Source organism: Rhipicephalus sanguineus, chromosome 1, assembly GCF_013339695.2.
Source record: "Rhipicephalus sanguineus isolate Rsan-2018 chromosome 1, BIME_Rsan_1.4, whole genome shotgun sequence".
Lineage (NCBI taxonomy): Eukaryota > Metazoa > Arthropoda > Arachnida > Ixodida > Ixodidae > Rhipicephalus > Rhipicephalus sanguineus.
The window spans coordinates 290649537-290674453 of NC_051176.1; the positions used below are offsets into that span (position 1 = coordinate 290649537).

The 24917-nt window shown below is 44.9% G+C and overlaps 1 protein-coding gene across 6 annotated transcripts in view; it reads right to left on the reverse strand.

Annotated features, from left to right (window-relative positions):
- Nucleotides 1–24917, reverse strand: part of LOC119379246 (armadillo repeat-containing protein 8) — a 62840-nt gene that overhangs the window by 23960 nt on the left and 13963 nt on the right. For 2 of the 6 annotated variants that reach the window (XM_037648490.2, XM_037648487.2), the window contains 8 exons: nt 22463–22543; nt 22302–22377; nt 17564–17654; nt 17401–17461; nt 14121–14345; nt 12477–12572; nt 9868–10119; nt 2754–2996 (listed from right to left, as the gene is read on the reverse strand). In XM_037648490.2, the coding sequence (XP_037504418.1) occupies nt 2754–2996; nt 9868–10119; nt 12477–12572; nt 14121–14345; nt 17401–17461; nt 17564–17654; nt 22302–22377; nt 22463–22543 (1125 nt within the window). Of the gene's footprint in view, nt 1–2753; nt 3015–9867; nt 10120–12476; nt 12573–14120; nt 14346–17400; nt 17462–17563; nt 17655–22301; nt 22378–22462; nt 22544–24917 lie in introns of all 6 variants that reach the window. The other 4 variants (XM_037648489.2, XM_037648486.2, XM_037648488.2 and 1 more) reach the window with 3 other exon arrangements.

Below are 24917 nucleotides of genomic sequence, written 5' to 3' on the forward strand. Positions count from 1 at the left end.
AAACGTCAAACTGATCTTTTTGCCCGCAAACACGACGACGCACCTGCAACCGCTTGACGCTGGAATAATAAAAAACCTCAAGCATCATTTCAAAGGCCTTCTTGTGCGCCGCCTACTTGCCAATATTGACAGAAAACACGAAGGAGACCTGCGAATAAGCCTCCTGGACGCCATCCATTTTATCGCTATGGCTTGGGATCGAGTAACGCCGACTACCATAGCAAACTGCTTTGCGAAATGCGGCTTCTTCAGGAGTTCCGAAGAGGTGCCCTCAGAGCAGGAAAAGCCAATTGAGGGTTGGGAACTGCTTGATGCTGGGTGTACAGCTGAAGACTTCTGCACGGCGGATGACAACCTCGCCACTTGTGGTGCGCGCACGGTGGAAGATATTGTTGAGGAGGCCACATGCGAGGTTGCCGATTCCAGCGATGATGGCGACAACATAGACGAGGGCGATGGTGAAGGACCACCACCGGCGGCTGAAACGCTGCACGCGCTCGACGTCCTGAGGCGTGCTATGGCCGCTGATGAAATCAGCGACGACACGTGCACGCGTTTTTACGGATTTCAAAGAAGTCTGCTGAGTGACTTCGCGAAAAAAAAAGAAGCAGAAAGACATTAGAGATTTTTTCTGCAAGAAATAAATGTTTTTTTTATGTGTTCCTAAAAATGAGTTTGCCTCTGACTTTTAATATAGCTAGTTTTACATGTGTTTCGGTGATACGAATTTCGGCTAATACGAATATTTTTCGTGACCCCGCGGGATTCGTATCATCGAGATTCTACTGTACTAGTATTCACATATGCCTACCAATTACATCTAGTATTAGAGTACCTGAGAGCCATTAGCAGCACAAACATGTGCCGCACAGAACTGAGTAATACATAGAAGGGCTACTTCCTTAGCCTGAAGAAAATATTAATTGTTCAATGCCAAGCCCAAGGACTAAAGCAGGTGTGGAATGAAATCAAAACGTATGTGAGTGTCCATGCATCTGAGATATGTATTAATTATGGCTTCAGAAAAAGCAACATTTCAGATAAAATCATGTATCATGTATCAGATAAAATCAAAGCTTGCTCATTTCAAAGTGAAAAATTTTCAAGTGATCATTTATTAGGAGATCAAGGCTCAGGTCCATGGTAACGCTATTCGCCAAAAGCCTGCCAAAGCAGATGCCCCTGTAAGGAAGTCTACAACAGGAGGCACAAATGTGACCACAAGTCTTGCATAGCAGAAGCTCTCACTTCTCTATTTGCTTCTGCTATGTAGTATGTCTGCAGTCCAAGCTGCAACGGTACAACATGGTGTACAGCCGCCCAAATCTTTAAAGGGACACTAAAGAGAAACAATGAATTGGTTTAGATTGATAAAGTGTGCTCGGAGAACTCTTGTGTAGTTTATTTCACCACCATAGGTTTATTATTAGAGGAGAAAACCAAGTTCAAAGTTTCATTTTGAAATTTCTCGCCGAACTTTGTAATTCGTGATGTAAAAGACTTCAAAGAGCATTTAACGTATTTTGGCGCCACTGGCTCGACGAAATTTCCACAAAATTGTCATGTCAAGTCTCTGGCCCCCTCAGAGGACAATGTACTTCGATTTAACCTACTAGGAACTACGTAGGCCCAAGCAGGCGCCATCAAAAATATGTGATGTCACGGCAAATGGTGCGGGAATTCCAAGGTGGCATCGCCACTAGTATTTTCTTTTTGCGCGTTTTCTCGCAGCAAGCGTGGTGTTTTTGGTATCGTGGAAGACTACTTTACTAATGCGAGAAAAATCGTTTCGCTCTTTAGTGTCCCTTTAACTATCGTGCGCGAGTGCCGACTTTTTTGTGCGTCAGCACCATGCAATGGAGCCAACTTGCAAACAGGGCGAGAGTGAGTGCAAAAAAAGCATTTGCGTCGCCCAGGCCCGTAGCCGGGGGGGGGTGGGGGGCGAAATTTTTATGATACATGGTGTTTTACCGAAAATAAATAATAAAAATAGACATTTTTCTCAAATAGTCAAAGCTTTCAGCAAGTGGGCCCCCCCCCCCCCCCCGAAAAAAATTCCTGGCGACGGGCCTGGCGTCGCCAGATAGGAAATGAACGATCCACATTTGTCAGCTTATCTCATGCGCGGGGTCGTGTGACGTATCTGCGGATTTCATTTTCTCGGTTGCTTGCTGATCTTCGGAATATAAGATATGAGCAAGCACTGCCTGTTCGTCTGAAGTGAGTTACGCAGGGTGACGTTTTCACGAAGGAACAGCCAAGCAGACGATGGGCCCAGCTGAGCGCGCTTCAAGGGCATGCACTTACTCTCGCCCTGTTTGCAACTTGGCTCCGTCATACAGTGCTGATGCACAAAAAAAACGCGGTGCTCGCGCACGATTGTTAAAGATTTGGGCGGCTGTACTACACATATTAACTCCCTCAGCACTCCTCATGTCCATGGTACTTTCACCATGTGATTCTAAAGGTCACTGGCAACAATTTAAGATGTGGGGCTTTCAGCTGCTGTTGGAGGAAAGAACGCAGTCTTCTACTTGAATTAATGACGTGACTGGATGCTCCAAAAATATGTCCAATGCTATTAGAGAACTGACAAGAATGGATCTTTCCATTCCTCCAATAAATCGATTAACTGAACCTTTCATGCACACAGCAACATTGCCAATTTCTTATGACCATAAGACTGATACGTGCATTTACTTGCATCTACCTACAGGTGTTACACAACGAAAATGAAGGGCTGAGAAACAGACCTGCTTTATGGAGAGCAAGTTGCGCAGAAGGCCAAGCGTCTTCATGAGCACACTGACATCAGGATCTGAGAGGAGCCTGAAGACTTGGTCAGTGCCCAGAGTGGACAGGATCTGCGACTTGATCTTCTGGTCTGCTTGGAAGGCCATGTTCATGAGGGCCCAGACACCGTTGAGTCGTAGGGCCGGCTCATCTCTCCGTGTCAGGCCACACAGCAACTCCACTGCACCGCACTCCAGGATGGGCTGCAGGTGGGCACAGTGCTGGGCCCAGTCAGTCCCCTCAGGGCACGCACGCAAGCGCCACACAGCAATGCTGGCGGCAGCAGTGCAAGCAGAGGGGGTAGCAGCAGAGGATTTGGGGAAAGAGCCCCCGCAGCAACATTTCTGCACTCCAATCTTTATAGCTAGCTTCCTGACTAATATAGTCAATCTCATCAGAGCAAACAGAACAAAGGCTGCAAATTACTCTTCTATTTATAGATGATATTTGATATATGAAGTCACATGAGAAATTAATTCCAAACTGATGCAACTAAATTGGCAACTACTGCAGACATTAATGGTAGCAAGTGAAAGAGAAATTGAAATAGGAACAACAGGCTTTGCTATGACATCCATTTATCACTTCCCTGTCAGGCTAGAAACATGAACGATGGCTGCAGGCAAACAAACATGCATGATTGGCAGCACTGTTGCTCCTACAGCACAATGTCGACAACACCGAGTGCTCGGTTTCCTGACCTGCGTTGTCTTCTTTGCTCCGCCATCTTCCAGTGTTCAATCAAATTAAAATACTGCACAAGTGACAATGGATCTAACATGAGAATGGTGCTACAGTGGGTCACGAGAAAAAACAAGCACCCAGGAATATTGTGTACAACAGATATTACTGCAGAAAAGTGAACAGCCCAGCACTTTTCGTGAAAACCTTATGGCATGCATGTGGATGAGGGTGACCAGCCAACAGCACACACTGTGCCTTGAACAGTTGTACCACAGCGTTTTAAAGCAATGAACAAATCATCCAGATACCGTAAAATACCGATCAAACGCCCCCACCCGTGTAAGCGCCCCCCTCATATATTGTGAAGATTTCCTATTTTCGGTCTCTACCGAGCAAGCGCCCCCCCCCCCCTTCCCACCTCAACCCGCCACTCTCTGCCGACTCAACCCGAAGCTGCCGAAACCGAAACCGTGCCAATGGCTACGCTCTTGCCTAATCCAAAATCCAATCCAAAAATGGGTCATGTGACCACCTTCGCTGGCATTGGCACGACGCCTGCCATTTTGTTATTTGGTACCGAACGTGACAGCGGCAACTTCTCGACATGCATTCCTATACAGTTAAAAAAAAATCGAAGTCGTAGAATGGCACCGCCAGGCGGGAAGGAATGTGCACGCGACAGCTCGCCACTTCAGTATTGACAGAAAAAGGGTCCGCGAGTGGGACAAGAAGTTCGACAGCCTACTTCAACAAAACTTCGGCACGGCCAAGCTTAGGCGTAAGTTGAGCAACGGAGCGCCAGTGTTCAGTGAGGAAGTAGACGACGCTCTTTTTGAGTTCCTTGAGCGGGAAAGGAGCGCTGGACGTGCTGTGAGCAACAGACTTCTTTCAGAAGAAGCTGTCAAAATAGCTCGCAGCTTGCAGCTCGGAAATTTTGCTGCGTCGAGCCAGTATATCAAGAGGTGGAAGAAGCGGTTTGGCGTGACAATGCGCCAATTCACAAACGACAGTCAGAAGACGCCCGACGATTTCTCGAAGGCAGCAAAGGCATTTCGCTCTGCTGTCAATAGCCTGCGAGCACGCCACGACTACACACCATACAATATGTGTAACATGGACCAGACGATGGTCCGAATGGACTCCCCGGCAAGCAGGACAAACAACGTGGTTGGGGAGAGCACCGTGCGCATTGCCAATACTGGCTGCGCCCGCAGGGGCTTCACGGTTGCATTGGCAGCATGCGCAAGCGGCGGCCACAAACTGCCAGCTTTTGTCGTTCTGAAGGAACCAAGTGGAAGGATACCAACCAAAGCGTTCATGAGCCTTCGTATACCAGGTGAGTGACGAAGTTTGTACGTCGAGTTCTTTTTGTTTGTTTTCACGGCGGAAAGTAACAATTAAGAATGTGCTCGATTACAGTGACCTCAGTTGACTGGACCTTCTTTTTTTTTTTTTTTTGTAGGAAATGTTCGCGTCACCGCATCGAAAATGGTTGGATGACGTCGGATAAACTGCAGGAGTGGCTGGCAAGGGTGTGGGGGCCGAACAACGATGATGTGCGGCGGCTACTTGTGCTGGATCAGGCACCCATCCACAAGACTCAGGCAGCAAAAGACGCCATAGAGGAACGCGACACAGACGTTGTGTATGTGCCTGCGGGCTGCACAAGCTTACTGCAGCCAGCCGACGTCTTTTGGAACAGGCCATTTAAGGCCAACCTTCGGCGTTCTTGGGAGATGTTCACGAGGAAAGGAGAAAGAACGCCGAAAGGCAACCTGCGAAAGCCATCGCGGCAGGACGCCCTCAACTTTGTGTCTGAGGCTTGGGCCGCTGTCACTGTTGAGACAGTCGTGCGTTCGTTCAAGGGGTGCGGAATTTCCAACGCACTCGACGGCTCCGAGGATGGCGAGCTGCATGACTGCCTGTCCGACATCGGTGCCGTGGCACCCCATAATCCCGAGGACTTGCAAAACGAGTGCCTGGACTTAGTTTTCGGCTCTGACTCCGAAGAATCATTTGACGGCTTTGAAAGTGATTAAATTAGAGCGAATGCTGCTGAATAAAGCTTTTTGGTTTCCATGCGTTGCATTTCCTTCCTAAAGAATGGGGGCCGGGGGGGGGGGGGGCGGCCGCCATCTTGAATTTCGGGGCAGTTCCGAGCAAGAGCCCCCCTCCTAACATTACCAGATTATCCCCGCGTCGAGGGGGGGCGCTTGATCGGTATTTTACGGTAATTGATTATTGTCATGTGCTGAACAAAAGACTGCATGCTTGTTTGAGCACACAGGAATTCTATATTTACGATGTTCCTGAGCAAAGGAATGCAAATAAAGACGGTCATCCCTGCAAATGCCTTCAATTTCTTTTCCCTCATTTCCTTGCTGTTCCCTCTAGAAGAAAGAAGAGTGCAATTATTGCGTTCTACCAGTATAACATATGGGACAGAAACTTGGAGGTTACAAAAGAAACTTGAGAAAAAGTTAAAGACTGCATGCCAACGAAGAAGAACGGCGATTTGGGCGAGTTGGTTTAAGTGCATTTTTAAAGAGTTTGCAGCGCAAGCACGTCAGTGCTGAAGGAAAGGTGACACAGTGAAGAACGGAAGGCAAAGAGAGACACACACAGCACTCGTGTGTGTCCCTCTTTGCCTTCCGTTCTTCACTGTGTCGCCTTTCCTTCAACACTTATGTGCTTGCGCCGCAAACTCTTGAAAAATATACGGCATACCAAGCGATTCACTGATAAACATGAGGCATAACGTTAAGAGACAGGAAGACAGCTATCAGCTCATTACGTGCCACACCAGTGCATGGTCAGGAGTGATGTGGACAGGAGGAAGCCTTACTGCAAGCACGCCCACAGCAAACACGTGCGCATGTACAACACACAAAAAGCATTGAAACTCCAAGCGAGTGTAGAAGGCGACACACTGCAAGCAAATACATAGGGATGACCAGCTCCATGCCGCAGCAGAAATGTGTTTCATTGAAGCAGCGCTTTGCTTTCGCACAGTAGCAGATCTGTGTACAAATTCACACACGTACAATGGTGGAAAGTCAACGAGTCCTTCGCCCAGCTGTAATTTCCCAGTCATGGTTTCGAAATGCTCCTCGATATTGTCACAATGTTCTCTCTGTGTGGGAAATAACTCTTTTCTGCACTTTGAATTTCATCAGAGCCCTCGTGGCGAGCAGTCATGTTATTCCGCACTGCTCTTCAGCTGCCGCAGTTTTGTTACGCTTACTAATGAGACAAACTGACCATTCATGAAACCTGTGAGGCTACTTTACCGTCGAAACATAGGAACATGAAGTTAACAAAATTTTCTATAATAACTAAGTTTTACACAGCAAGTATGAGTTTGGTATATCAAAGTTTCACTGTAATACATACTTCCATAACACAATCATGCATTTATACAAACAGGCATGCATTTCTTTGCCTTCAGCAATATCAAAACAATAAGCAGACAATCTGAACACTTAGGAATTGTGATTGGATATGTATAGAAAGTAAACAAAGTATGAAAGGAATTTTGCACTTGCCATCAGCTGCCCATAGTAATACAGTATAAGCAAAACGTCTCTTCACAATGATTAATTTTCCTAGAGGTATATCCACTTCAACAAAGTTTTCATGAACGCAACCAGATCGAAAAAGGGTGCTTGGTTAAGGATTGTTCCTAAATTCGGGACAGCAGCTCGAAAATTTCATGCAAGCTAGCGCTTTCCCTTGCAGCATGGCTGCGTCTCCAATCAGCAGATCTGTTACACTGATCTCCATCATGATGAAGCCAGAAAATCTGAAGGTAATGTGTGGCCATGGTAGAATACCTCTTCATGCTGGACAGCTTCGACCATGACATGGCATGCACATTTTACCCAGACAAAACTAAACTGCTGTTTGCCATAACCGCTCCATTTCGCACCAATTATATTTTTGAGTTATGAAGACTTTACTGTAGAGATTTCCACAGCCTATACATAAAATTTTGTGACAACAACGCTTTTTTTCACGCGTCCAGTCAATTTTGCCATGGCAAGACATATACAAGAGCTACAATACCTGAGAAAGTTGACTTTCAAATAGGCACAGAAATGTGAAGTATGATGTGCAACTATGCTTTGTATGTAGCAGGGGCCTCAAAATCGCCTCAGCTAGAGGGCCACAGTCACGAGATTTAGCCTCCCGCAAGGGCTGCCATAGTGAAGAAGACTGTAGCAGAGGAGGGGGGGATTGAACAAACTGTCAGCTAACATTGCCATTTGAAAGGACTTTCCCATATCTCATATATGGGTCATTTCGGAAGGAGATTTGACATGAGAACTCAAGAAACATATCGATACTGATCTCTAGAATGACTGTAATATGGACGCCGATTCTGAAATTTTTGTTCCACGGTTACACTCCAGCACATGCTCACTACATGGGATGCCTCACGAAAAAAATGCTTGTAACCAGTCACGCCTGTGTAGCTCATGAAGATATTTTTTAAGCAAATAAAAAAAAAATTTCAATGAAGACAGTCATGTGCGAGCAGGGCCACTAGCAAAAGGTCCGCAGTCCGCATGCTTGAGACCCCTGCTTTATAGTGAACAATCATCAAAAGTAGAAAGCCACACGACGTGACTAACAGGACAAGACCTCGCGTCAACATGCACACCAGAGTCATACTAGAGTCTACTTTTATTTTTATTAGATTATTATTTATAAGCTACCTCAAAGGATTATTGTTTTCAAAGTACAGATAGCTTTATTGAACAGCTTCCCTACCCAGACTCCAAGAATACTATTCGGTAACCCCCCAACCTTGCAAAAATGAGTGCCCACCTTCTCTGATACTGGCTCATACAGTTGAACCTCGATTCAACGAAGTGATCGGGACCCGCAAATAAGTTCGTTAAATTGGGAACTTCGTAAAACCGAGAAAATGACAAATTTCGTTCGAGAGAATGACTAATTTATTGCCCAGTGTAAAAGCTCATGATTTTCGCCTGCATGCGCTTCGTGAGCATCGGGAGCACACAATTATCGTAGCTGGCCAGTGAAATCAAAGCGTCCTCAGCAGCCTTGTGTGCCCCAGCAAACCGCCTCAGAAGGTCGACAGCATCTATCACCTGGCTTAGTGTGGGCACAGGAGCTTTGACAGTATCCGTATCGTTGGCATCTTCAGACTCCTCTTGTGCACCAGAAACAAGTTGCACTATCTCGTCGTCATCGAGAACTTCTGGTGTGTCAGTGTACGCATCTGCGTCGGTGATCACGAAGTTGTCAAAGTTATGATCTGTGGCCAACTCATCACGCAGACGAAGCTCTTCCCAACAACTGGGCGATGCCTCTACCTGCTCGTGTTGTGGGCTTGTGGAGCCCGACGCAGCCTCGACGCAGCCTGACAGCATACTGCCAGGCTGCGTCTAGAATTTATGACATCTAGAATGTCTGGCAGGACACTGCCAGACAGTCTAGAGGCCATAAATTTGGAAAAACCTCTTTTTTTTATGCATCTTTTTTCCCGGAATGCCTCGTTAGATCGGGTTATGCGGCGAAGTTTGTCTCGTTATTTCGAGTTCGCAAAAGCATTAAGCCTATGGGCAACTACGGGGGGAATCTGAATTTGTTCCTTAAATCGGGAAATTCGTAAAATCAGGTTTCATAAAATCGAGTTTCAACTGTATTTCCTTCGCTGCTTGATATAGCCTCAGCTGCATCATGAGGACATTCCACTCTCCAGTTGTTGATCGCTTGACCACCACAATGTTGTGGATAAATGCGTAAACCTAAAGTATATATTTGCTTATCTTCAGCCTGGCAAACCACTTCAAACGGAAATAGTACCGTATTTACACGATTGTAGATCAGCCTATTTTATTTATATTTGAAATCTGAAGTTGGGGGATCGACTTACAATCAAAACTGAAACTTGTACCGTCAGTAACAGCCAGACAAATGAGAAATCTAGGACTGTGTGACATTGTTACAATATCACAATTGCTTTCCGGCTCTACCTATAGCATATAATTATTCTCACATGTTTATTTTGAAGAAAAAAATGAAAGAAAAAGCCTTTTTTTCTATAAGAATTAAGCCTGTGTTTTCGTTTCGGAAAAAGTAATACCAATGATGCACTTCGAGGCTAGCAGAGCCTGGGCATCACAGTTCATGAGGTGGACTAGACTACGTTGATAAATTCCCATTATAGAATGTGCTTGCGTGTTTTTTTCTTTTGTTTTGTTTTTGATGTTTGATATAGGAAGGTCAACTTAAATTTGAGTTGACTTACAACCGTGTAAATACGGCAGTAGCAGGTACTTCTGAGGTTTCATAAAAAGGTGCTTCAAGGCCTCTTTAAAAGCAGCCAAGCAGTGAGCAAGCAAGCAAGCCCAAGCCTACCTCCTTGCTTGGTGAGAACTCAAGCAGCAGATTGCAGAGGGTAGACGAGGCCACAAGGAGGATGTCATCAGGAGCATTATGAAGGAGGCGCATGAGTGGCCGCCAAACAGCATGATCCTGAAAGGTGGTGCGCAGCTGCTGCACAGAGCGCGACAGCGAGTGCAGACAGCGCACTGCCGCCAGCCGCACTCGTGGGTTTGTGTCCGAAAGGCTTGACACCACATGCTCCATCAGCGAATCAGTCTCAATGATCTGCCCAAAAGAGACAAACCAGAAGATTACCAAACAGGACAGCTACAGAATAAATGTGGGCAAATATGTACAATGTCTTAGTGTGGTGTTAGCCAACTGTCTTAAACATGTAACAGTGAAGATTTGTCTTCATACTACAGTAAAACCTTGGTGATACGAATCTCGCGGGCTTACCAAAAATATTCGTATCATCCGAAATTCGTATCACCAGAAAACATGGAAAGTTAGTATGCGATAAAAGAAAGTTGGCATACGTTTATATTTAGTGTTTCTCAGGGCCGCAGCGACTTCATGAACAGCTCTGAATGATTGCCAGTAAAGTTTTTAGACATCAACGATCATATTTGTACTCTTAAATATACGGTGCATGCGCGCGTGCGTAATTAATGAACTAGATGCGTTGTGCCCCGTGACCACCAGTAGCCCCTTCCTAATCTTACTGCGCTTTTCTGCATGACACCAGAGTACTGCGGCGAAAGTGACTTAAGAAGCGCTTTGCACACGATAGATAGAAGCCAAGCTCCTTCGGCAAGACCGTCCGCTTCGTCTCTTGGGGTCTTTGTCCACCTTTAATGGGACTTCATGACGGACCCGCACCCCAAGTTTCAGTCTTGTTTCATAGAACGTCTGATTGCGGGGACATGGCTTGCATCGACGCGGCAGGCACGTGTTAACACAGTACAAAGACGCTGCTGCCTCGAGCACAGGAACACGCGTCAACACGTCGGGAAAAAAAGGCGCGACGTCAACGTCATCTGTAATCTAAACGCGAAGGCGCCTAAAGGCCTCCAAGATTCGCGCGCACTATCTCGGAGGCAATGACGCACCGTTGATGGTTGCACAGCGCGTATGCCCGCGCCCGCGCCTGACTGCAGGGTCTTCCGCGACAGTGCGGGCAGCACCTCTTCGTACCTGTGCGCTGGCGTACGTTCGTATCAAACGTCGCCGGGTGCAAATCGGTTCGCAACAACCGTACTCCAATACATTGCAGGCTAATGGGCCTTGTCCGGGACCACAGAAAAATTCGTATCACCCCGAAATTCGTACGAACCGTGATCGTATCACCGAGGTTTTACTGTAATTAATTTGACTAAGGTTTGGTGCCAAGCTTTAATAACATGCACTAACATACGAGGTCACATAAGCTGCAACCCAGAACACATATTGCATAAAATTCATGCCAAGGATAGATACCCTATCCAGCGACAAGGGGGAAGTGGAACTGTTTCACACTTCATACATTACAGTGAACCCTCATTAATTAGAATTAGTCTAAATTTTTCCGGTCATGGTGTCGTGTCCACATATTTTTCACTGCCTATCTCAAAATCTTCTTGCACTGGACTCCAGATATATTCTGAAATATCAACAGCTTAATCACCCCTGAAAAGTCATTCCCCAAAGGTGTGAGGCTGCAACATCAAAAAAGAAAAACAGAATTCTCCATGCTGTAGGGCAGAACTTGCACAGCAAGGGATCGCATGAAAGAGTGCAAGCAACGCTGAGTAGGCCACTGAGCCATGCTCCCGCTTAATCTTTCACCCCCTTTCCTTTCACCACTTGTGCTTGTTTGCTCTGTTGCTCTAAGCCATTTCTTTGTGGCCTGACGCAACAAAGGTTCTTGTATCTTTTCTCTCTCCTACCATTTGGGACACTGTCAGTTGCGCATCAACCCAGAGCAAGATCAGCGCTTTTGAGCATGTGATAAGACCCTTGCTCAAATGATCATGCAAGCCTACAGCGTTTTAATGAGATCATGTCTAGATGAGCTAGCCCGATTCGTGCCCGCGATGTAAATAGTGTGAACTGCGATTTTATAAATAACACTCGCATTAGCGACTTTCTAAAATGTGAGATTGTGGCTCAATATGGACACTCAATTCATGCTCTTATATGGGTGTCTTCAAAAGGCATGACAGTACACTCTATGGCATGCCGTCTTAGCACAGTGCCACTGTTGCCCATAGATGGCAAGGTGTCTGGTGCCAAGGCACATGAAACTGTCCAGACGATTACTGACGGCATTTGAAGAACGATTCGTGTGGTGCACGCATGGCCATCAGGCGTTTTCACAATTTTTGCTTATCTCAAAACCACCTAAACTTAGAAATATTTTACCATTTTTACAGTTTCAAGTAAACGCTTCAGTGTATTACACTCCATTATTAATTTAATGTTGAAGTCAGAGCAGAAATTAGAGGGAGATCAGAAAAGCTAGTCATCAATGGTAGTACATATGCCACACTGGCTTACTGTACGATACTTCCTATCATGAGCAGCGTTATGTCAGAAAAGAGCCCATTTCCCCCGAAAAAACTTTAAATCCCGCCCCAAATTAAAAAAGACTCCATACTTGCCTTTTTACGAATGTCTTCATCATTTGCACCCAGGGCAGCAAATGCTTTGAAAGCCGCTTGTCTCAGCTCCTGCATAACCTTGACTTCCTGTTCAAGCTGCAATAAGAGCAGCATAGGCACGTCTCACACAGCAAATTAATGTTGACCAGGGGCCACATTTTGTAACAATGATTCATACTGTAGTTCCATTGCTGTGCTATTATCTTACGCTGGCTTGTCAAGCCTGGCAGTAATGACTGTAGGTCGGCTGGCGAGTCAATGATGGAAGAGTGAAAAGAATGGATAAACAAAAGGACTGTTACAAAATCTGGGCCCAGGACTGCATAAAATGAAGGCAAACACTCTAGAATTTAGCAAACAACACCCTAGCATTCAGACTTGTTTTGGCATCAAAGGGACACTTGAGAACACTGAATCAGTTCATACTGGTAAAATATTTCAAAATGGCATTACCCTTCTTTTGTCACAAAGATTTCAAACAGTATTCCAGCATGACATCGTGGATGTTTCCTGCCTTTGGGCAACTTTATAACTAAGAAGTTCTCAAGATTTGCTAGGCTTCTGTCTAGCAAGGCCTGTGCAGGCATCACCGAAATCCACAAAATCCTAGCAAGCTTGCACGCCTTGAGTTTTAGGCGGCAGCACAGGAAAGATGAACATGTCCGCAATAGAGATCAGCAAAAGACAATTGGAGGATTGGTGGCATAAAAGTAAGGGGTAAGGACGAAAACCAAATAGCATGAAAACCAAAGTTACTCTACCGTAAAACACAGAAAGTTAAGCTATGAATTTATAGGGGTTTTCTTCTTTCAAAAAATATTTATTTCAGGCAGTCAAGGCATTAAGCAGAATTAAAAATAGAGACTGGTGGCTCACAGGTCACCACCCCATCATAAAGGGGACACTTATACCATCCATCCAGCAAGGTCTCAGTTGTTATGCAGAGTAAACTAATGTTGAGAGACAGCGTGAACTGTAGCGTACACAGGTTACCACACATTGCATATGCTAAGCTAATGTCTATAATCACTCAATTAATGTTGATTCACCTACAGCACATAAACAGCAAGCAAGCTAGGAAATGCATAGGCTCCTAGATAACAGTGACTTTGTTGTTAGTGATTTCACCTGCTACAGAAGCTTCTGCAAACACAACACTCTCCGTAAGGTTATTTTAGAAGCAATTACTGAAAAGTAAATTACAGTAAAAGCTTGTTAATTCGGATTTCACGGCACTGGAAAAACCTTCTCCGAATTAAGCGAATGCTGAATTATCGAAAGTATCAAGAAAAGAATAAATGTCTATTATATCATTTCACTTTCATTTTCTTGAGGAATATGCAAATTCATTAATTATTTTGCATAAGAGCAGTGCAAAAACCGCATTTTTCGTCATTTGCGAATTCGTTCCCAATGTGAATGTAGCTCAAGAACCTCGAGTCTTAATCCGAAACGTGCTCTGAACCCATTCCTTATTACGTATAACAACGCGATTGTAGATGACAACCACGCCTTTCTGAAAGCCAGAAAGCCTTTCAGAAAGGCCGTCCGCGAGTGCCGTTTTCGTTTTAACAAAGCAGTGCAGCACTCATCTGACACATTGTTTCTATCAAATTACTAAGGTGCTATGGGCACATGGAGTACCTTTTTCATAGTGACTGCTGGCACAGGTCCTTTGTACAAGACAACAGCGGAAGGTGGCTGGTACTTCAGTAGCTCAGCCAGCGTGGGGATGAGGTGGTCACTGATGCTGGCAATCCGCTGCAACTCAGTGTCCACCTCTGCCAGGTAAGCAAGTGTCTCAGCTCCATGCGCCCTTTCCTCTGGAGTGCGCTCCTTTTTGCACATGCGTACCAGGGTAGGCAAAGCCTGCAGAAATGCGCCACCACGGTCAAGACGGCGCACTGGCACTGTAGCAGGGAAGCACATCTGAAAGGGAGTGCTAAGGGATGACACGTAATGCTCCATCAGCTGTGTAATATGAAAAACCTAAAAATGATGCCATGGCTGCTTTCAATCACTTGGCATAATTACAGTTGCAAAGTGTTAGTGCCACTTTTCAATTCCACAGAATGATGCAATTATCTTTACATAGGTGAAAATTGACACAGATGCCCTTTGACATATGGCAACAACTTAGCGCAAGGCATGCATCATAGCTTGACCTAGGGCACAGACTGATAAGTTGTTGCAATACACACTACCTCGGAAATTCACTGCAGCACTGGAGGATCTGCAGGACTTCTTAAAGGGCCACTGACACAAACTTTCAAACACAAAATGTTTGTGTAGTTTCATTGTCCTGCATAGAAGCACCTCTGACTGAATGTTAGAGGCGAGCATAGCCTTGAACACATTTTCGTATGTTTTTAAGGTAAGCCCATGAGCTCATATGAGTTGGCAGCACCTTGCACATAGTCATCAACATGACACGCTTAGTGGCTGCTCGGGTGTTCCTGTGATGTTTCAGCCATTCCATGAGCACTGTCAACATCACAAACAAACAAAATTGTGGGGCGCACACGACACCACCTAGACTAGCACACAGTGAGTGCCTACGTCCCTCTCGTCCCTCACTCTGTTGTTGGGCAGCTCTCTAGATGGCTATGACTGTATATGCCAGTATCGTTTTAAATGGCGTAGCGAGGAACTTTTTTATGGAGGAGGCACACTCAGGACAATGGGCAGGCAGGTTAGTCGCATGTCGTTTTATGGTAGCTCTCCTATGGTACACAGACATTTTGGCAGGAGAGTGTGCTTGGTGTGTCACAGCCTGGCTGATATCGTAGCAGCCCCGTCATTTCATTCCCTCCCGAATGTGAGGCCCAGATTTGAAAAGCTTGGGCTGAATGTCATTGAAGTAGGCAGAAAACGCTCTCAGTGCATGTCGTTTCTGTGTTCCTTCATGTCTTTATCGATGTGCGCTGCACAAGCCTAGTGCTCAAGAATATGCACCAACTAGCCCGTGAGCAGGTTCCTGGGGACTTTTATCAGGGCCACATTGTCTGCTCAACACCTAGTCAACATTTGCTCACTGTCATCACAGAGTGTACTAGTGTGTAGCAGTAAATTAATGATGCAGTAAATAATTTGGTTTTTAGGGTATTACACATCATCAATGCACCACCAGTGCTAATGCCATAGCACCATTTGTTAAGTTAAATCAAACCAACGATGGACAATTTCACCAATTATTTCTTTCCTTCAAGGCTGAACGCACCAAGTGCAAATTTAGATTGAAACAGGCAGTCTGCCCTAGTTGGGGCTGTATGGGCATTGCCACGTAGCTACATAATCACCGTTACTAGCAGTAACCATTACAACATTCCACAGTATGTGATGCGCATGCACAGAGCGACCAGAGCACCTAATGCATCATGTCTCGCTCTAACATACAGTACTCACGGATTCAAACGCGACATCAATTTTTTTAGTATAACGACTGGTAGGCGCAACTGCGCGAGATAACCACGTCATGTCGCGACGAATCTGGTCTCTAAAGATAATGTTGGCTCTGATCTACGCGTTCGAGTCAAAATTATGCCGATATGACCCGACCTGAAGACGGTGGAAACGAAAGTATGTGCATTCCTTAGCCCTAAATTGCCCCATTTCTATCTGTGAGTACTGTACCTATATTACACCAAGCAAAGCTAAATCTGTCCAATCTTGCCAATAATCCAGCAACCAAATCTAAATCTAATTCTCCTGGCCAAGGTCACTGTACCCTCGAGAGTGCTGCAAGCTACTTGTGAGATAATGTACAGACATTGAAGTCATTTCTAATAGTACTACATATGCAATTTATGAAATGAAAAATGTAAAATCCATAAAATTGAACTGAGCAGTGACGTTTCCTGACAAGACAATGCACAGCTGTTACTTCAAATGGGAACTGTCTTGTTTCCCAAATGGGAGTGTGGCATGCAATTAATCGGTCAGGCAGCACCATACCTACACCTTTGGTGTAATCAAAGTACTCAAGTGCTGTATTCTAGTGGTGAAGCATCACAAACATTTTAGCATATGTTTATCGCTCGCAAAGCTGGCAAGGCATTCAAGACAGCACTTGAAGCTTCTCATAGGGCTCAGTGATAATGCAATTGCCAACAACAGTGCTGCTTGCACTAATGCTTCAAAACAAGTAATGGCGGCTCAGGTTTTTCATTACCCTACACGAAGTGTGACTAGCAAAGGAAGCATCTTCCACTTGTACTCTGCACAGGATCCCACTGTTAAAAATTTTTAAAGCAGTATTTCCGCCTTGCTATTGCTTCATCACAATTTAAATTTCATGGCTCTATGGACAATGCTTTTGTGAGCAAAGTTCAATTATGGCAGTCAATGTCGGACCATCGGAGCAGCACCAAAACCTTCCTGCCAAAGATGCAAAATCAGAATAAGTAAAATAGTGACACTAAACTTCAACAATGGTGTAGGCAACTGGCAGATGCAAACAGCCTGTCTGCACAACTTATGAACTGGCCACAAGTGTTCTACACTTTAAAGTGGTCAATAGCATTAGCCTATAAGTTACATTTTTAAAATAAGAAAATGCCCTCTATCTTAAGCCAAATTAGATGGAGGATCACAGGAACTTGAATACTTCAAAGGATCAGCAACGGTGAAACAAAATATGTCTTCCAAGCCAACATTTCAACAAAGTTAGTACTTCCCTTTGAAATGTGGGCGCCAAGGAAATATCCTGCTTGACTGTTAAGCTATCTCAAAATGTGATAAAAGAATTTTCTCAAAACATACCACCCAATGCATATCCTCATGCAAGACAGCTGCGAAGACATATTTTAAGTGCATGAAGCCCTCGGCAACCAACAACTCATTGTTCTCTAGACCCACTTTTAATGGACATATGGTATAATGTGAACGTTAGCCACCAATTCAGCAACAAGATAAAAACACATACCTTGAACACAATCCGAGGGTCTTCCGAATGTACTGCCCCTGTTCTGCTCAGAAAGGTCATACTGTGGAGTGAGAGACAACAAAACATTTACCACACTTACTATGCATCTCCATGTGACATGTTTCAATGAAAACAATAACAACAACAAAAAAACCAAACCAACCACTTTGCTGCTGCAAGCTGCATTTCTGTGGGCTTATCTCTGGCCATCAGTGTCACCAAGATGTCAGGAACAGTTCGGCCACCATAGCTTGCTGAAGTGACATGCACAAACATGTGATAGAGGCACAGGCACTTCGCATACACACAGGCACAAGTTTCTCCACCAGAAGCAGAAAAAAACAAGTGCAGAATAGTACAATAGTACATGCGCTGCGTCAACCCCTATTACCAAGGTTCTGCGTTTTGTGTTGAAGCCTAGAACTATGGGTGCAGAACTGATATACAGTCAAACCCACATATATCAAGCCCACACATAACAAATTATTGAGTATATCAAACTGTTTTATATATTTTCAATATATAAAATATTTTATAAACCAAATTACCTATATATAGAATACTTTTGTGATCCCTTTTAGATTAGGTATATCGCGGTTTGACTGTAGTACAGTTTAAACAATAAGTGGCAACTGGCAACTTGTTTTCACATGTTGCAGAAGCACGGATGGCAGACTGAAGAGCTACAAAAGCAGAAATTTAAAGGGGTGGTGCCACCAAATTTTGAGGCTATAAAAAGCCTGCTCTAGGCTTCCTCTGTATGCAAGGACACTCAGCAAGAAGTTTTGGACAAAGCCAATGTTTAGAATATAATTTAAATCACTTCCAAAGTGTGCCTAGATGCTCATTCTCACGAGCGAGACCCATCGCTGGTGCAACTGACACCGACGTCACTGTGTAGGAAGTGTAACGAAAGTTTTAGTGACGTCAGACCATGTTGGAGTGACGTGCAATGAGCGGTGACCCACAGCTCCACTGCACCGGGCAAGCCAAGCCAAGAGTGCATCGGCAGCTAACTACACAAATTTTTTCTGAGCTTGCTGCCAAAGTAGCCAAACTTGCTCGCGTTTTGCAAATTGCTCCACATCGTTACACAAACCTGCGAAGGCAACTTTAAAGAATTTTAGTTTGTTCGCACACTTCTTTGCTTTAGCATGTCAGGTTACCGCAGCCGTAAACGGAAGCATCAAAGGAAGCATCTTCCACTTGTACTCTGCACAGGATCCCACTGTTAAAAAATTTTAAAGCAGTATTTCCGCCTTGCTATTGCTTCATCACAATTTAAATTTCATGGCTCTATGGACAATGCTTTTGTGAGCAAAGTTCAATTATGGCAGTCAATGTCGGACCATCGGAGCAGCACCAAAACCTTCCTGCCAAGGATGCAAAATCAGAATAAGTAAAATAGTGACACTGAACTTCAACAATGGTGTAGGCAACTGGCAGATGCAAACAGCCTGTCTGCACAACTTATGAAATGGCCACAAGTGTTCTACATTTTAAAGTGGTCATTTTAAAGTACAGAATTGTTGATGCAGAAATGTATGTATTCTACTTCTCTGCTGGTGTAAATTCACAGCAGTGACGTAGTTCTGAATGCGTCATCCTTTTGAAATTTTTTTTCGCCGTGGTCACTCACGAAAAAAAAGAAACGCACCTATAATTGTGGTTGCACAAAGCGTCACAAGATGTCGATACCATCATCCAGTAACCCAGTACTCCGCAAAGATCTCTGTGTGTACCGGAATTATGCACGTGCTCGTTAACTCTATTAAAGAATTTTAGCGAGTTTTGAAGGCATCCGGAAGGTTGCTCACGTGTGTGTGTGCGAGAGCAGACAATGCAGCACTGCATGTGTCACAGCTTTGTGGGCCTACGTGTTCGAGCTTCCTACACGGTGACATCACTGTCCAACTCGGCGCCCAGAAACCAAAACCAAGTCATTCATATAAATCAGGCGACATCAAATTACTTAGCGAGAATACATGAATCTTGGAGTGTGCATCATGCTTCCTAGAGCAATAAGAAACATTTGCAACAAAGAACGTGCAAGCCACGAATATGATGGCACCAACCCTTTAATTACTGAACAGGGCTCAGTATGTTGCCGCCACCAAAGATGCTGCCGTGGTTTTGTAGACAAAATTTGTAGGCTGGAATTTCCACTAGGGGCACAGAACTGGTGGCAACGTGCAGGGTTCCAGCACATTACGATGCAAGCACAAGAAGAGAGGCCCACAGGAACAAGGCTGAACCAGCCTTTGACCAGCCTTTGTCCTGTGTGGCTCTCTTCTTTTGCTCGCATCAAGGTGCTGGAACCTTTCGCTTTGTCATCATGTACCAACTGGCCCAGAAAACCACAGTGCTGAACACATAACTGGTGCTGGCAGTGAACAACAGGCAACTTTAATCCATGCACTGTTCACCACCACCAATGATGTTTTAATTTTAAGTTCTATATTTACAACTGAATTTATTAATTACCGGTTTCATAAGGAAAGAAAAGAACTTAACTGTCATAACCACAGCCAACGGCCAATTTTTTTTTTAATCCCTAGGGATCGCAAAATCGTCTGAAAAATCGGGCAGTCCGAAAAAAGTTCATTTGTGCTTTATTACCTACTTCGATGATGTGGCCAAACTGCCACAGCCACGTCCAAAACCGCTCTGAAGGCCTGCCAGTGCACTTATCAAGCAGATCAGTGCTTGCATAGGCTCTGGTGAATACGTTTGACACCTGTCAGCATCCCCACTTGAATACGTGCTAACCACCAATCCACCTTTTTCACGATGCCACGGTGCATGTGCCCTTCCCCTAGCGGAAAAGTTGAAAACGCCTTTTGATCTTGGAGGCTTTCGTTCTGGCAATACCAGTTGTCCTGGCTCCTACCAAACCCTACCAAAACAGCAGAGGGCAGCAGAGGAAAATTAAAAAGGCGGATTGCAAATTTGCGTCTCGTGAGGACTGTCGCGATACCAGCTAAGCGCCGAAAAAATGATGACTCTCTCGCACGAACGTGCCATGGCGGACTGTTGCGATACCAAGGAGCGTTTACAAGTGGTGACCCAGAACACAAAGCGGACGAATCATCCAGGTTTTGCCGATGGGTGTGTGCCTGTAAACATGTGCTATCGTTAGAAAATCTCCACCACTTCATTGAAAAACAGCATTTGCTGGGGCATAGAACCGATCATTCTTAGTTAGTTGTGTGCAGCACGTCACTTACTAAGCTCCCGCCATCACTGCCACGATGCATGTTGTACAGTATGCACGTGTTTGCCGTAAGAGTGCTCATATGGCCACTCCGTTCCTGAACACACACAGGTGCAGCAACGGCAAGCTGCTTTCATTACTGCAAGCAACGCGCCTGTGCGGCACACAGCGGTCTCGCACAAAAAGGCACCAGTGAATGGCAGTGCACACGAGTGGGTTGTCACCTATTAAAAACGTACAGTACACTTACAACTGGGCCAGGCCACATGCACTACCGAGAAGTTAGCTGAAGGTGCTTATCATAATGTGCTTGTCAGCGATTAAAGGGACACTAAAGGCAAATAACAATTTATGTCAGAGTGAAAGCTCAGTGTATGACAACGTCTAAAACGGCAATATTATCAACAGCAGTGCCCTACTTACCGAGAAATTAAGCTAAATGAATCACATGATGAGCGCCACGAGTGGGACATTTTCGAAGTGATCCCGAGGACGTATGAGAGTCTGCCTACAATAAATCACTAGTAATCAAACTAGCAGCAATAAAAAAAGAACCTTCCGTGCATCAAAAGACGTAATAAAATGCTGTTTGTTCGTTTCCGTTTGATTCATGGAAAAAAGAACCTCTGTGGCGTTGCCATTGGGAACGGCGCGCGTGGTTCAAAGGTTCCGTTTTCGCCGAACTGCGCTTCGCCCGGCGTCCTGCTTCGCTCACGCAGTCGCGCCTCAGTGGTAGTTTCGGTATCACGTACTCCGCGTGTGTTTTGCGCGCTCGTGAAAGTCGCTCAGACAGAAAGTTCGACAAAATACCGCATGCATGTTATGCTGCAGGATGCCGGAATGGTGTACGCCGCCAGTGCACGCCGCCGCGCAGTAAAGGCGGGCAACGTTGGGCACGGCAACAGTGACGTGCGAAATACCGCTCTCAGGCGGGTGATTTGAAGTGCGCTAACGCGATGCGGACCACTAAAACGTGATTTTATTTGAAAATAAGAACTTCCTTGGCATAAAAGTAGCACTACGAGGTTTCTGGACCACTATTTCAACAATCTATGTCGACTTAATTTTTGCCTTTAGTGCCCCTTTAAGTCGTACTGGCACGTTTCCCTCCTGCTGCCATCCCGCCTCGGTGCATTTGCGGTGCGGCATGGTCGCACTAGACAAGTTGCGAAACCTAGAAGGCAGCTTTCTCGCACTACAGAAATTTCTGCACAATAATAGTATGTTCCATCCTTGCTACAATTGTTACGAGCAGTGTAGCGTTACGTGCGTTTGGCTATGGCCCGACTAGAGGGGAGACTCGACAGGCGTGAATGAGAACACTCATTGCATCTCTCCACTAGGCCGGTGAGGGCAAAACATGAGACACGCACTGCCATATGCATGAATTTGTGTAGGGCAGGAAAGCTGCCTTGTAGGTTTTAAAACAGTAGCTCCTTCGTATTCACGGTATGCTTCACCACAAAACACGTTTGCATTGCAGCAAAGCCACAAAAGCACCCAAACTTTCAAGCATATCCGAAAAATCGGCAGTTGACTGTATCTAGTCAATAAGTAGCAAATACCTGACCTGTCCCATGACCATTGAGACAAAGCCAAATTAATGAAAATTTGGAAATGAGCATGACCAAGCATTAATAAAGCTCACAGGGCTCACTATACAATAGATGGTACACAGCTGACTTACATACAACAAGCGCTTGGGACACTTTAAGGTTCTGGTAGCACATGTGTGTCAAACAGCGAAGACTCGGAAGTTGCACCTAAAGAGAAAAATAAAGCATAAATCAGCAGGATACAAGAATACTCAACTCATTCCAATCAACTACTTCACAAAATAAGTACTACCTTGTACATTGGAGAACAAAGCAATGCTGTTAGAGCAGGAACTGCACCATGTGCACAGAGGTAGTTCTGATGGTCTGGTGTCTGAAAGTAAACAACGCATGCCAATGTTTACACTACGCTGGTGGGGATAGAAATGGCTATTAAAAAAAAAAAGCTTTAACAACAATGTGAAAAACTGCTGTTTTCTAAGAATCACTGAATTTGCTGGCACTGTGTCATATATCCATTCAGTAAAAGCTTGTTCATTGAAACTCGAAGGGGACTATAAAATTGTTTGAATTAAGCGGAGTTCAAATTAACGGACGGGTGCTAGAATGAACAGAAATCGCGCCACACTGCGCAGTCAGATGTCAAAGAAGCCACCTCCGGACTCGTTATCGTGAATTAGGCGCTACTACACGTTTGTGGCAGGTGATTTCATAATTTAGCTTCATGGAGCTCTAACAGCAAACAGAAATTAATTGATGAGTCAGTGATACACCAGAAAGAAGCACCGACATGCACTCACGTGAGCAGTGAGCTTTAATGTCGAAATATATGACGCTATTTATGCTCCGAAAAACGTTTTTCACATGGCAGAGATAACACAATCAAAATTAAAAGTAATCAGTAATTTGCATTTGCTTGCGTTTCTTCTGTCGCAACTCCATGACCATAGTTTGCAACTTGCTCAAGAGCTTCAACACAGCGTCCGAATTCTCATCAGCTGAGAATTGCTGCTGTTTCACTGTTTTGCATATCAAGTAAATTTGGTTTGGTTTGGTTTTGCAACGTATTGCGATCACTTAGGGCAGACTTCTGCGAGGAGTAATGAAAACCAGGGGCTCCCAGCTCATATTAACCATTGTGGATACTGACGCGTTCGAATTATCGGGAGTTTTCCCCCATAGAATCACACAGGGCTCTGCCGGGACCAGGGTGTCAGTTCGAATTAACTGTAAGTTCAAATTAACGAGCTTTTACCGTACTAGCCTAGAATGCTGAAAAGCAGCTAAACTTGAGGCTGAGAGCACCACAACGCAAATGCTTTTCTATTCTTCCAACTACATACCTTGTGTACAACCAGGGCTAGGCAAAGATAGTTTGATATTGTATCGCGATATTGTCACGGGGTCGTGACGTCGACAAAGACAACAGCTGGCGTGGTCAAGATGAAACTCTTTATTTGCCCGAACTTGTGGCCGGGAAATGAAAACTCAGACTACAGCAATACACGCTGTACACTGATAGCGGCGAACTGGGCGTCGGCCGTCGAACAACTGACAAGCGGTCAAGCACGTCGGCTTTTTATACAGGCGCTATCGAAATTTCCAGCGATATCGCTGGTGGCGGCGTTACCTCTCGACAAAGCTGGAACATTCGCGTGCGGTGCGCAATCTTAACAAAACGATCTACTACAATCACGAAGCTTCTCGAACACTGCTTCGCGGACAGCGTCGAGCGTTGATAACCGTCCTTGCTGGTCAAACCCGAATACATCAAAATAAAACAAGAAGTGGGCGTAGCAATATGATACAAGATACCACAACACTGATTGTATCCGATACGATACATTTCAATTGTATCTAAAGATACTTAGATACATTCGGAAATGTGTTGTTATATATCTATACAATGTAGCACTAAACGCCTATGCACTAAAACGTTCACTTGAAAATTTATTAACTGCAACCAATTTCGTTTCATTCGAATGAAATGTTTGTTAGTATATCTCAAAAGTTTTGTACTTCTTGCTCAAGGTATATTAATTTCATTCCGAAACAACTTATTGGCGTTGCTTTAGCTGCTTAACATGACAGCTCTTTGTACACTTCACTGACAGCAGTATTTGTTTGCCGCTTTTGTAATTGATGGAAGTCGCTGCTCTACTTGCCGACCTGCTAGTGGGTTGTCATCTAATCACAGGAACTTCAATAAGAAGTATCCGCACGATGGCGCTGTGGGGTTCTACCATGCCCGTAAACGTGTTGCGGTTTTCGCAATGACGTATGACCGGACAGGTGTAAGTCTCCAAGAACATGTGCAGTCCAGAAACGTTTCAGACGTATTGTAAAGTTGCCCAAAGCGCCACAGGACACCACCGCTATTCACACTATTGCCACTTATAGCTCCGATTACCTGGTAATTAGTAACAGTAAAATAATTTAGGGAAGCCTAAACAAGGAAAACAAATATATCTAAGTAAAATAAAAAAAGCACTTTCGTATCAAGCACAGCGAATAAGCATAGAAACACGATCCAGGTGGCACCTCCAAGAGCTAATAATAATTGTTGCGTTTTACTTCCCAAAACCATGATATGATTCTGAGAGATGCTGTAATGGAGGGCTCCAGAAATTTCGACCACCTAGGGTTCTAAAACCTAAATATAGACACACGGGCCTCTGGCATTTTGCCTCCATCGAAATGCGGCTGCCACGACCTTCGGGTCAGCAGTCAAGCACCATAACCACTAG